General features: G+C 42.6%; 1 protein-coding gene across 1 annotated transcript in view; it reads right to left on the reverse strand.

The window, feature by feature from the left end:
- The window catches only part of ISM1 (isthmin 1), a 40,820-nt gene that overhangs the window by 13,258 nt on the left and 13,537 nt on the right, over window positions 1-14,025 (reverse strand). The window contains exon 2 of the mRNA XM_066547785.1: window positions 5,507-5,743. Coding sequence (XP_066403882.1) covers window positions 5,507-5,743 — 237 coding nt within the window. The remainder of the gene's footprint in view (window positions 1-5,506; window positions 5,744-14,025) is intronic.

A 14,025-nucleotide genomic window follows, 5' to 3' on the forward strand; every position in this document is an offset into this window, starting at 1 on the left:
GTCTGTACGAGATTGAAGTGGTACATCTGGCTTTACATCACATCATTTTAATGAAAATGCTATCAGTGACAGTGATAGTGACAGCAATTTACTTCTGGCTGTGTCATGTCACTTAGAACAAGTTTTCTGGGCTTGAAAAGTGAAGCTTTGCAAAGAAGACAATGTGACTTGAGACCTGAAACTTCTATTTAATGTTGTCAATCCAATTTGCAATCTCTGATGAGCACAAATGAACCCCAGAAATAAAAATGTGTTCCAGCCCTGAATTCTGCATTCTGCAGTGAGCTCTTGTTACAGCATGACACAAAGAAACCTGCACAGCTCTGGTGTTGGCAGGGGTTTAACCTCGGCACCCTGGAGGCGCTGCCCACACAAGGAAGGCTCTGCAGCTGGAACAACCTGCAAGCTCCTGCAAGGCCCCACTGTGCTTCCAGTGCTGCACCTCAAGGCATTAAACCTTACAGGCATTACAAGAAACAAGCAGTACTGGAGCCCTCTGGCTCTTCCTGTGCTAAATTAGAGATGAGACTGGTAGGACTGGTCAGACACTGTTGAATCTTTTGTGACAACACCAAAAGGGTGTTGCTTTCCAATGCACTGAAACCAGCAGCTTCAAAGGACAAATATAAATGATAGCTAAAATGTTCATCTAATAAAATATGTGAAAAGTGACATTGTGATGCAGGTGGAGGTGAGGGAAATGTCCATGGGTGAACCTGGAGAGGAGCTGAGGCCTGCAGTTCTTTTTTCAAAGCAGATCACACAGCCTTGTTTCTCTGTAGTTGTGTATTTTTGTGTAGATGTGTTTCTAAGAGAAGGCAGTAACCCAGTAGGTATCAAAGAGAGAAAATAGATAACAAGTAGATAACACAGCAAACACAGCAGCACAGGAGTGGTGTGGCTGGTGAATATGGCCACAGGCCTCATGGCAAATGGCAAAGACCAAGCAGGCATTAACTACTTCTGCTTTAAAACCACTCCTGTCGATTAACATGGTTATCAACATGGTTTTAAACAGGAATCCCACCTGTTTCTGTGCAGTTTTCACCCAGAACCTGTCACCTCATCGAAAAGTTTAACACGTCCATTAATCCATTACAACTGGAGCTCACCCAGCTGGGCTTCAGCTCTATTGGTCATGAAGCCTGACCAAGACCTAAGTTCAGTGAGGAACATTAATATCAACAAAATGCCCTTATTGCCCTGCAGCTGTGACAAGGCTGAATGGGGCTCTGAACAACCTGATCTAGTGGAAGGTGTCTCTGCCCATGGCAGGGGGACTTAAACTAGATGATCTTGAAGGTCCTTCCCAACCCAAACCACTCCATGGTTCTATGAGTTTTCCCTTTTCTGCTCATTTGTCATGGTGTCAAGCACTGCTGGGGAAGCAGCAAAGCAGTGCCACAACAGAGCAGCACACTCCCTGACCCTGTTTCAGTACACAAACCTGAGAAACCACTAATTAAAAAAAAAGGTGAGGGACAAGAGCAAGAGTTCAACTGTAGGTTGAAACATCTGGCTCCGAACAGAGGGTTGGCTGCTGAGAGGTTGTAGAGGCTGCTTGAAACAGACAAGAAAAACCCATCAGAAATGGAAAACAGGCAAGTTCCTCCCATGTGACTTCATTCTGCTGCTCAGGGGAAAGAACAATTCTGACTTTGAATAACAACCCTGAGCAATTTCAGGGTCTGCCTAGGCATCCCTTGGCTGGTCTGTCAGACAAGTGCAAACCTCAACAGCAGGGATTTTCCACTTGTGAAAGGAACTGAAAAAAAAGTGTAATCAGTTTTTATGATCACCTTCTCATCTAGAAGTCTTCCAGGCATTGACAGAATCGTTAAAATGGCAAAAAAGAAAACAAAATACCCCAAACCAAGCAGCCAGTCTATGCTCACTGTGGTTACTCTCAACAACCAGTGTGGAAGCACAGCTGAAGCATAAAATGCCACTTTAAATGATGGGACATTTTACAAGGCTAGAGCACCACAGGAAGGCCAAAGAGGGCTGTCCTGGTCATGTATGCAAAGAGTAATTTGGGTTACTGCAGCCTTGACTGTTGCTTCTGAGGGTTTTCTAGAGACAGTCTGCTGTACTGACATTATCATCTGCTAAATATGGCAGTACCTGGGGTAATCTGAATTCCTCTGATGGTGTTCTGATACTCACTTTTAGTTCATCACTAAAAGAGCACATACCAGGGCATGATACAGCAAGCACCATCTCACAGGAGCCAGAGAAGAAATGGCCCTAAAGAGAACTCACTGGAGTATTTTTTCCACCTTCTTTTTTGGAAGAATTTTGTGCCTCTTTCTTGGATTTTTAATTCCCAGGTATAATTTCCATTAAAAAATGTTATTTTTGGTTTATGCAGTGGAAGGGAAAAGAGGTTTTGAGTCTTTGAGAAGAAAATGTGGCCATTGTGCTATCTTAAAACAGAGGCTTCTGTTTTCTCCTATCCAGCCTCTCAGTCCTAGGAGGACTCTTTAAATCAACACTCCCAGAATTGTAACTTACAGATCTGGGAGCCGTTGTGCAAAAAGAAAAATAAGCATCAATTCTGTTTTCACCTGCCAAATAGCTGATGAGAAATTTGCAAGTCAACAAGTGTCTCTATTTCTGTGCAGGTCAGTATAGTACTGTTTAACAAGCAAGAATTCACTATAATCCTGTTTTTTTGTAAAAGAGTAGGCCAACTTTTACAACCTTTAGGCAAAAAAATAAACTTTCTCTGACTCTGTAAGGAATTAATGGGAGTTTTATGTCCATGAGGCTTGACCAGCTGTAAGACTGTCAAACAAGAACTTAAAGAAGCTTTGTGTAATCACTATTTACTCACCTAAATAAGCAGAGTAAATTCAGAGTAAATAAAATCCAGAATTTAGGGAGTCTCTTTCTGAAAGGGCTCAACCTTGTGCACAAGAGCTCTGGGATCAATGTTGCCCCTTTCCAGTTTACAGGACCAGTCTTCCCAGTTCTCAGAGTCCAGCAAAACTGCTGACAGAGCTGCTGACATATTTCCAAGATTGGGTGGTGGAAAAAAAGAGGTCTTAGCAGCAGCAGCAGTCACTATGAAAACAAGCCAGGGAACTGTTTCCATCTCTTTTATCCCTGTGTCTAAACTTGGTACGCTGTCACCACTCAGGAAAGGTTTTTGTTTCCTCCTGTCCTCCCCTGCAGTTTACAGACTGTTCAAATAGTGATGTTGCACGATTTGCCTCATGCCACAATCTGGGGTCCCTGCAGCTTCCAATCTTCCCTTCTGTCTTAGGTCACAAGATGTGACTGGGGGTGTGTATTCTACTGCCCTCTGTTAGGGGTGGGGCAGTTGTCTTCTGTTCACTGGGCAGTTTTCTTTATCTCCCACAGCCAATCCTCCCTCTGGGGAGATACCTTCTGTTCATGGCCTGTGAGTGTCACTGCGTGGCTGATAAAATTCCATCATGCCATGGGGAGATGCTCCGCCCAGAGGGAGGAGCCAAGCATTCCTACCTGGATATAATCTGAGGTTTGGAACACCACAGCAGCCTTTTCCACTGGATTCCTAGGGGAGCAGCCCTTTCCCACTGGATTCCCAGAGGAAGACCAGGCCCATCTACACCTCCACTGGACCTTCAGAGGAAAACTCCACCCTTCTCCAGGATCCCTGCTCCAGCAGAACCACACCTGGAACATCAGGGGGGCTGCTGCCACCATTGAATGGGACTGCTGCCACCACCCTGACTCACAGGCTGTCAGGTCGTATTCTGACTCTGTCAGTGTTGATTTATTTGTACTATTGCACTTGTATTTTAATTTCCCTAGTAAAGAATTGTTATTCCTATTCCCATATCTTTGCCTGAGAGCCCCTTAATTTCAAAATGATAATTCGGAGGAAAGGGATTTACATTTTCCATTTCAAGGGAGGCTCCTGCCTTCCTTAGCAGACTCCTGTCTTTTCAAACCAAGATACCTTCCTAAATCTTACTGAAATGGTTCTCCTAGCACAAGAGATGTGTTCCATCACCACATATTGAACATGTTTACTCCCTCGGCCTGTCAAGTATTAGACCTGCCCTTGAGCCCAAATCTGTGAGACTTCTTAATGGCCCAGCTCATCTATGGTGAATGCAAGGAAGTGATGCTGTGGAGGCAGCTTCTTCTCACCTAGTTATGGGTAAGAATCATGCACTGGTTTGGGTTGGAAGGGGTCTTAAGGATCATCTCATTCCACTCCCCTGCCATGGTCAGGGACACCTTCCACCAGACCAGGTTGCTCAGAGCCCCATCCAGCCTGGCCTTGAACACTTTTGGAGATGGGGCAGTCACAGCTTCTCTAGGCAACACCTGAGCCAGGGCCTCACCACCCTGAGAATAAAGAATTATCCTCCTAAAACTACTTGCTAAAGCTACTAAACTTATCCTCTGCCAGTTTAAAGCCATTCTCTCTTGTCCTATCACTCCATGCCCTTGTGAAAAGTCCCTCTCCAGCCTTCTTGGAGCCCCTTTAGCACTGGAAGGCGCTCTAAGGTCTCCTCTGAGCCTTCTTTTCTCCAGGCTGCACATCCCCAGCCCTTCCAGCCTGTCTCCAGAGCAGAGGTGCTCCAGCGCTCTTGAGCATGCTGGCCTCTCCCCAGCAGATCTGTTACATCTATATGTACATACTTCTTAGACATATCAAAAGGATGGTAATTTTGTGGGCTGGGGGACTATAAGAAGCCAGGAATTAATTTAACCAAAAAACCAGATCTATTAGTGCATTGTTTTTATAGGCAGAAGAACATTTGAATTTATTGTTTTGGTTAAAAAAGACTGCTTATTAATGCCAATTTTGCTTTAAGGCTCTGAATTAAAAACAAATCACTCATTTTTTCCTCTTTCCGATCCTTGAAGTTTCAAGATGCAAGTGGCTTGTTAGAGGCCGTTCCAAACCCAAGAACTGTTTGAGGAATAACATATAACAAAGTTTTTTGCAGACAACTTTTTTATACTACAAGCAGCTGCTGCAGAAATTAACTCTAAGTCTCACTTCCATACAGAAGAATGCATTTTGAGCTGAAACTGAAATACTTCTTCTCTGTTAGCCTTTGGGGATGGTTGCATTTTATAATAGTTTACAAAATGCAAACCTGTTCACAAACAAATTTTACAACAGTAAATTGAAGGCAGAAATTAAAATACCCATTTATTTTCAATGAAGTTAATATGCTCCAAAATGGCAATCACAAAGATGGGTTCAGTATCACAAGCAGGTCTACATTGATCTCCACACTTATGCAATCCACACTATTCAAGAAGAAATTCAGAAAAAATTTGCAATATGTGGATTAACTTAGAGAGAAAAAGTATGCATTATATATATTTAATATATAATACTGTTATACATTATATTGGACTATATAGATTCTCTGTTGGTAGAGATGGATTGTTCTGGCTGTGTATCATGGAAGCCAGGCTCAAAGTTGTCTTGGCTCAGTAAAATAACTTTGTGTAAGTTATAAAATAGTCAGATATTAGCATAAATTTGTACCTGAATGTTGGGATTCTGCCCATTGATATCTGCTTTGGACAGGTCAGGGAAGTTTGGGAGGTCCAGGAGAAAAGACCTGGGTCCATCTCTTTGCAAGGCCGTATGCCCGCTCTCCTGCCTGAACTGCTCCTTGGGAAATGGCCGGTGGGCAGCCTGGAGATTGGGGTATTCTCCTCGCTCCTCAGGGTTCAGGGTGAAACTGTCTTCAGGAGAATGGTCCTCTGCAGTCAGTGTGCTCTAGGGAAGAAAAGCAAGGCCCAATAACGACAACTGAGAGCGTGCAGTCCTGCCAGTGCCTCCATCCCTCCAGTAGCTGCAGCCTTACAGCACCCAGACCCACAGCTCACTACTGACACACAGATCTGTAACCAGCTGACACAAGATAAAACTGAGTCAGACTTGGGGACTTTAGTTCTTCCAGGCTCCTGAACCATTCCAGCCTTGTGGTGAGCACCTACACATGGACACAAGCATCAGACTTAAAACAAACCTAGAAACATGAGGCTCTGAAGTAACCTCTGGGAAATCAAATTGTACCACATTAAACATGTCCCTAAAAATGCTGAAAGGCATCCATCTTAAATCATTTCAGTTTGCTTTGTTCCAAAGCTAAGCAAAAACACTGACTGCTAAGGCCATGTTGAAATTTATGGTATTAAAAGATCCTACCGCTGAGCTGGCAACCTCCCCTTCTCTCCCCTCAGTCTGCAACAACTTCCATCTCGTCTCTGTGTTCCTCACCCAATTTCTCTGGTCTTGAACATCTGAACCTTCCTTCCTCTGGGATCTCATTTTCATGTTTGCCTAACGGTGGGATTGAATTTCACCAAGCTGTGGGTCAGTGGTTAATGCTTTTGTTATTGTTGAGCGTACTTCTGGGTTTTGTAGTACATTGCAGCAGGCTGCCTCTGAACCAGTAGCACTGCTGCCACTGCCTTTGACCTCACCAAGGAGACACATTTAGTATCAAAACACTGGCTCCCTGGGTTAGGACTGGCCTGGGGGACTTGGGGGAAAAACAGCAGAGAAGTCCAATCTTCTTATGGCTACAAAAAAAAAAAAAAAAAAAGAAAAAAAATGGAAGGAAAAAAAAAAAGGCATGGGGTAGATTCCACACAGGTTTTGGGTTTGACTCAGCTGAAAAAATTTTAGCTTGAGGTCTTAGTATGACTGCCTGGGGAGTTTTTATTTTCAGTTCATAAAGAGACAGCAAGCATGGAGAGGGTAAATGTTAAAGACCTATCTTTTAAAACAAGCACAATTAAAGTGGAATGGCCACATGTGGTTCTGGCTCTACTGAAGCATATTTTTGCCAGCGTTTCTGGTTAAACGCAATCTCCATCCAGCTCCCCTGGTTCAAATTAAGCCACAGCATACCTTTAGCTAAGCTCTCAGATAGATAACAGCTCCAATGCTTTTTCTTTTATTTTGTGTTTATTTGCTTAGAAGGTTCTAAATTGACCTTTAAAGGGATGTTAGAATAAAACCTGTGCACGTTACAGAAAAATATTCACTGAGTTAAACTAAGCTTGAAGAATTAATCTTGGACTAAGTGAAATTGTCTCGAGTAAAAATGAAGGTAGTTCTCCTCTACCCTCCTCACTGCACCCTATTTGTAAAGAGCAAATTTAGCAGAATTAATACTGTTGTTGCATTGTCATTCCCAGAACAGTTACACTCTGAAAGTGCCAAAAGGGTAATCTTATACATCTACAGCACAGGTCCAAATTCTGAATTAGTGTATATGTGCAGTGCTAAAAATGTGTATGCTCCTGACAGTCTGCTTTGCTTGAAGGCTAAAACAGGCTCTTCTCTTTGCTGGAGACCAGGAAGGACTCTCAGATGCCTTTGGTGGCCCACCCATTATTCAATACAAAGTAGAAAGCAGATCACACAGCAGGAAGCTCTGGGAAATTAAACTGACGGCCACTTAGCTAACTTTAGGTTCCTTACTCATATGCTACTGCTTTAACTTAACACTTTTCAGATAGAATTTAACATGCTTGGTGCATGAGGATTAAATGGCTTTTCGGTTATGTCTGACTAACAACAGGGCGTAATAGTGCTGTGATTAAATTATTTCAGTTAGGAGGAACAGGAAAAATGTGGTACTTAACTATTTTTAGTGGGGTATCATGCCCATAATCTTACCTTTATTAAAAATAAAGTAAGATTTTATTAAAAACTAATAAAATTCTCACATACAATTCCATCCTTTCCCTATCTGTCTGCTCCTTCAGGAGCATCCTCCTTCTCTCCACATTAACATATCATGCAGCCAGAGCTGGCCAAGGCCTTTGGAGAGCCAGGTTTAAGTCTCTGACCAGACTTGGTGTGTGATCCTGACAGGTCACGCTCTGCTGGTGCCTCAGTGGGGATAACAGCACTTCCCCTCCTCACTGTGATGTTTGCGGGGAGCTCAGCAACTACAATAATAAGGGCTATATAAAAAGTTTTTAATAGTGTCAAACAGATGGAATATCACATGGAGTTAGTTAGGAAATTGTCATGGTGAAGTAATGACATCAGGCTGATCGGGCCCACTACCAAGCTGCTTGGGGCAGGGGCTGTCCTTAATTACAGACCCAGCGAGACGGGGCTGCTCCACACTGGAAAGGAAAACAGGGGGGACAAGATAACTGCTCCATCACAAAGGCTGCTGCAGGCAAGGGAGGAGGATGGAGCCCTCTGCTTGCCCAGGGTGGACACGACCCAGAGACCCCAGTGACACATCAGGTGCACATTTCTGCTGGCAGCTGAGCCCCAGGGTGGCACATGGAGCTTGACTTCAAGAGCAGGGCTGGCTAATGCCTGGCAGGAATGACCCAGGTTAAAGAGTGTTCTGCCCAGAGGCAGGGCTGTCCCTCACAGTCCCTTCTGCTCTGGGAAAGGACTTTAGGAGCTCTTGGGCCTCTGTGTTGTACTGCAAGTGGAAATGCTCAGTGTGTGCAATCGTTCCAGTTATCCGCTCGTGGTACGATGAGTGAACAGACATTTGTTTCCAGTTAATAAAATGAAGAGAATGTCCATTTTTTAGGAAGATACTTCTTGGTGTCATGTCTAAGCTGACCTGCAGTGTTATTAGAAATGTGCATTTCTGGTAAAAAGATTAAAGAGGCTGCCAAAAATAAAAGTGAGCTTGAACTGCATGTGAAGAGAAGACTGTGCTCACCCTGTGCTACTGCATTAGCTCTGCAAAGGCTCTTCCAAGACCCATCTAGCAGGAAAAAGTTTGTCCTTATTGCAATGCCAGCATCCTTTCTGAAGAAAGCTGGGTTTGTGTTCCAAAGCTAATAGATGAAATTTGATTTTTTCTTTTGAGGGGGATATTCTTCTTTCCTTACTTTTACGTTATTTCCCATGTTTATATTTCACACTGTTTATTTTTAGATGTACACAATTTTATTACTGATGCTTTTGGGAAAGCAGTGTTGCTTGCCTTCCTTTAAAAGTTATGTCACTTCATTCAGAACTACTGACTCAGTTTCTTTGAAGTTATGACATTTCTAATTCAAGCACACTGGTTTCTTACTCAAATGATGCATCTGCTCTAAGTATTTTAAGATAAAACACTTTTACCCTCTTCATTTAAAAGGATTATTCACAATGTTTAGACTTTCCATTAAGATGATTTTAAGAGGTTATCATACTGGCTGTAATCTACAGTTCTGCAAGCCCCATGGGATCAGATAATTATAGAAATTCCTAATACAAAAACAGCTTAGGATTTTTGAGTGTTCCAAGTGTGGACAGTATATAAAGACAGGAAGATATAGCCCATTGCCATGGGTTGTGTGAGAAAGCAATGCAATAAACCCTTGAGAGAGAATCTGACACATTGTTGGCATTAAAGAATGAAACACCTTGCAACACCCATCTCTGAAAGACGGAGGGCAATAGGTCAGTACATATCAATGTGTCTGTGTCCATCTATAAACCACAAAAGAAGAGCAATTCACAGGATTTTGTGAGGATAATTTTCAGTGATCCAGGTGGGACTTGCACTATGGCAGGGTTTAAGGCCCCAAGGGACAACCCTGCATGCAGGAAAAATGTTCTGCCTGATATTGCAGGTTAACGCTCCAATAATCAGAGTGGTATTTTAACACCCTCCTTGGCCTTCCCATCATGTTTCTCCCTCTGTCACAACAGACATGAGGTGCAGGGAAATGTACTATTTCTCTTCCCCACAGAAAGCTAAACAGAAACGGGAACTTGTAAAAATACCAAACTAGGGGAAAAGGGAATTTCTCTGCAATTTTGGCAAGTAAGGAGTCCATCTCCCTCCCCTCTTCCTTATTTTAATACCATTTCCAGTTCTGGAAAAACAACCAAGACAGAGAGTAAGTGAGGAATGACTGTAAATATAGAAAATATTCTGAAGCAGTTGCTCTTTCTCTGCCCTTCATATTTATTACTTTCCTTCACTCCCTACTTGCCAAAGCAAGAGCACATTCGCAAGCACTGCTAATTATGGAGTTGAGAGGATTTTAGAAAACTGATACAATTTACATTCTAATAGCTCCCAGGCAGCAAGGGAATCTCTTACTAAATCCCTGCTGCAGCTACATTGCTTTCTTATTTCTTGTATACTCCTTTGAAATATCTTGTAAAATGATCTTGACAAGAGGTCTTGAATTGAAAAGCGAGGGTCTGTCACTGCACTTTCATGATGCACCTGTACAGCATCTTCAATCACCAGCAACAAAGAACTTTTATTTATTAGGAAACTTCACAGATGCTGTATTGCTATCAGAGACAAAATGAGGCCTGAGGCCTTCACAGAAAACCATTATAGCCATTAGGAGTGGTTTCATTTCCCACCTGCCCAAACAGATTGTTTTCATTTCGAAGGCTGTTGTGGGTTTTCAGGTTAGTGCTAAATGATCACTTTAAAATTAACCAGTCTTGGGAGGCTGAGTAACACACCAGGATACTACATGAGACTCTTACAGGCACAGATCCAAGATGTGTAACAAACTTGGGTGATCTAATTCCTGGAGTTTATTTATGTTTTGCATCTATCATGAGTATAAACAGCACCTATCAGGCATGTGAAAGGAGCAGGCAGTGAGGTAACAGCTGAGAAACATTATCAGAGACACACAGAGAAAGATTTCTTTTATGATTAATGCCACATACAGTCCAGGCAGTCAGACAGGAAGTCAGACCAGAGGGGTGTTACATCAACCACTCTAAGACATTTTAATTTTTCCTTAAAATGAGCTTGCCCCTCACTCACATATTGCAGTAAAGGGAAAAACATTACTTATCTTTAGAAAACTGCACAAACTAATTGTTCCAATAATAAAGACTGCATTTTAGATAATCACTCCTAACAAATAATTTAAAACAGATGGCATTGGCTAGTATGTACACAATTGTTTTCACTAAGCAGGTCCAAAATAGAGCATCTGCTTTAAACATCATGCAAATAAAAGATGAATCACTGATAACAGTCGATAATATAATGATAATAATAACAATAATAAAGTTCTGTTAATCATGGTCTGTGTTTTAACAGTTCTCTATTATTATTCAATTCTCCAGGAAAATTGGTAAAATGACAGTGTAAGCAGTTCTAACTTGCACTACACCTGGCTGTGTGACTATGTGGCCATGGACAGACCAAATCCAGTCACTCCATAGTGTTCTGCTCTGGGACACTGGAACTTCAGGGGCTGTACGGCTCTGGAAGAGATTCTGTCTCTGTGGAAAACAGGATGGAGTCACAAATACTGCTGCAAGCAAGAAGTTCAGGGCAGACATCAATGCACAGTCACTGTTGATGGAGTGGCTTCTGTACATGCTGGTGCCAGTGGCAAACTGAAGTGCTGGGGGTGCCCCGGCACACACCCAGTGCACCCCAGCTGGTTGTTTGCCTTATGCTGAAATAGCTCTCAGGAGCTGCATACAGCAGAACCAGGATCTCCAAGCATCTGGGCACATTCATCACAGAATCACAGCTTTTGAATTTTAGGCTTTCGACACTATAAACTTGTCTGTGCAGCCCTCGTGGCTACACAGAAAATCCTGATGACTGAATGTGTGGCCAGGACATGTGTTATGAGTGCAGAGATCCTCAGGCTGTAGGGCTGAGGGTCCCATCACATCTAGGAGGTACCAGACACCTCTTTTGAGGCACGTGGCTAACACCACATCAGGACGCTCTGCAGTGGAGGAAAAGTCTGTTGTTGCCTTGTTGAACCTTGTGAACTGATACTTCCTGACTGCCAGAGCAGCTCTAACACCATTCCTCCCCTACTGAGCCAATTTATTCACTTGCAGTCATCAAGCTTTGGTCCATCTTTCGTTCAGATTCTGCTTGGGAGTTTTGCTCACTGACCTTCCTGTCCCCTCCACACCACTGGCAAACAGTGGGTCCACATCTGAATGGTTCTGGCAGACAAGGTTTTTAACTCTGGGATTAAGGAGAAAACCAACCATATTATACTCAGATCTTTTTGCTACATGTTGTGGACACACATTTCACATCACAGCTATTTTTTGTTCTTTGTTGTTTGCTTGTATTTCATGTATTCATTCAGCTGGAAAATACAAACAGCATGGTTCAGCTTGGAGGTGAAGAACTGCCAGTTTGTATAAACACTTTGATAATAGAAACTTGGTGGTGATTGCAGCTCAATGTCTGCTGGAAAAAAACCAGAGGCCCTTCAGCAAATTTCCTAACATAGTACAATACTGGTGCTTTGTTCTTCAGCATATCTGCTCAGCCATCCAGGGGACAGCCAAGCACACAGAATTGAATTGTGTAGGGTTTGACAGATGCTCAGTGCCAAATTTTGCTTCTAGTTAACAGGTATTTTCAGTTGCCTAAGCTGCTGATAAACATTTAGTTATTCTTCATGACTCTAAAGATCTTCCCTGTAATCACTGCCTGGCTGAGCTCTCCACACAGGACTAAATCAGGGTTTAGTGGCTGAGCAGGCAAAGGTACAGCTGAAGAGTAGCCCAAGTATTCTACACCAATAACCTGTGGTGTCAAAATGCAAATTCTTTGAAAGTTCTAATTAGTTTTAGGCCTTATTAAAGACTTGCATCAAATCAGTAGTAAAATAAAGCTTTAAAATAGAATTTACTTATACTTTTGCTAAATTCAATTAAACTAGTTTAATCTCACCCATCATCTGAAATCTGCATTGTAATTTACACATTAGGTTCCAACAGAATGGGAAAAGCTGCCTTAAGCTGCAAACAAAACTGCAAAGGAAATTCAGAATATTAATACTTTTTGTACACAACCCTTTTTTCAGGCTTTGCAGGTCAGCACACAAAACATCAGTGTAAATGAAAGAGAACAAACATACATCTTAAGTTATTTTCCTGGGTTTTAAACTATGTCTTTTTGCAAGTTTATTCTACTAAATCCCTATGGCTAGGATTTCACTAGGTGAACCAGCTTTTATAAGTGAAGTTTTTATCTCTCCCTAGCTAAAAGAGTAACCTTACTTGAAGCCTTTTCAATTTCAAAGGTGCCTTCAGCTGTTAGTTTCCGAGAAACAGCTATTCCCAGCCTCCATGTCTCCCTCTCATATGCCACTGAATATCCACCCTATGCTTTCAAAAGTGTCTATGACTCTGGCTGTGTTAACTGGCAGATGTTTTTAGAGACTAGAAAGTGTTTAGTCCCTGTGGACTAAAAGTTACATGATGACTTCATCACATAAGCAAAAGCTAATAACGGGAAAGCAAGAAAGCGGACAAGTGTTATATTCCAAAAACATGATGTTTCCTGTGCTTCTGGCAAAGCTACTTCTGTGCCTGAAAAAAGGCAAATCACTTTAGTCTTGGTGCTCAAAACACACACACACACCATCAAATGGCTGCTAGATAATTTATGTGCCTCTCCCTTAGCTGCCTTCCCCACAAATGCTCACTTTCCTTTGGATGGAAGTGAGAGGGTGGAGGCAGAGGAAAGGCAGTGTTTGTTCACCTTCAATATCTGTGCACCACAACACTCTCTGGAAGGGGTTACTGCACCCAGGAGTTTACAGCAAAACAGCAGCAGAGATCTGAGCAGCTGCCTCAGGACCACGCACCTCAGCTCCTGCAGGGAAATACACTTTCAAGTGCACAGCTTTACCCTCTCTGGTTAGAAAACTCTGGAGACTGATACAGGAGCAACTGCAAGTAGTTAGCATACATGGCATTTGCACACAGAGGCAACACTTGCTGTGGTTTCATATCAAGCCATCAGCAGTGGACATTTGTGGAAACCCAGGGCACTGGGAATATTTCTCTGTCTGCTCTGGGGTGCCCTGACTCCCAGGGGAGCACTGACTTTGACCCTCATTCATGGGGAAAGTTTCCTAAACTCCAGAATAGACCAGAATCCACTAAGGTGTGAAATAGATTATAGAGAGCAGTGTAGGTGTATCACTTGGTGGGAAATTCAGGTTTTGGGATTTTGAGTATATTGTGGATGGAAGCAAGATGGAGGGCACAGGGTGTCATCCTGAGTTTCTTCTTCATGCTTCTTCTTCCTCCTTCTTCATGGG

The sequence above is a fragment of the Molothrus aeneus genome, chromosome 3 (genome assembly GCF_037042795.1).
Source record: "Molothrus aeneus isolate 106 chromosome 3, BPBGC_Maene_1.0, whole genome shotgun sequence".
Taxonomy (NCBI): domain Eukaryota; kingdom Metazoa; phylum Chordata; class Aves; order Passeriformes; family Icteridae; genus Molothrus; species Molothrus aeneus.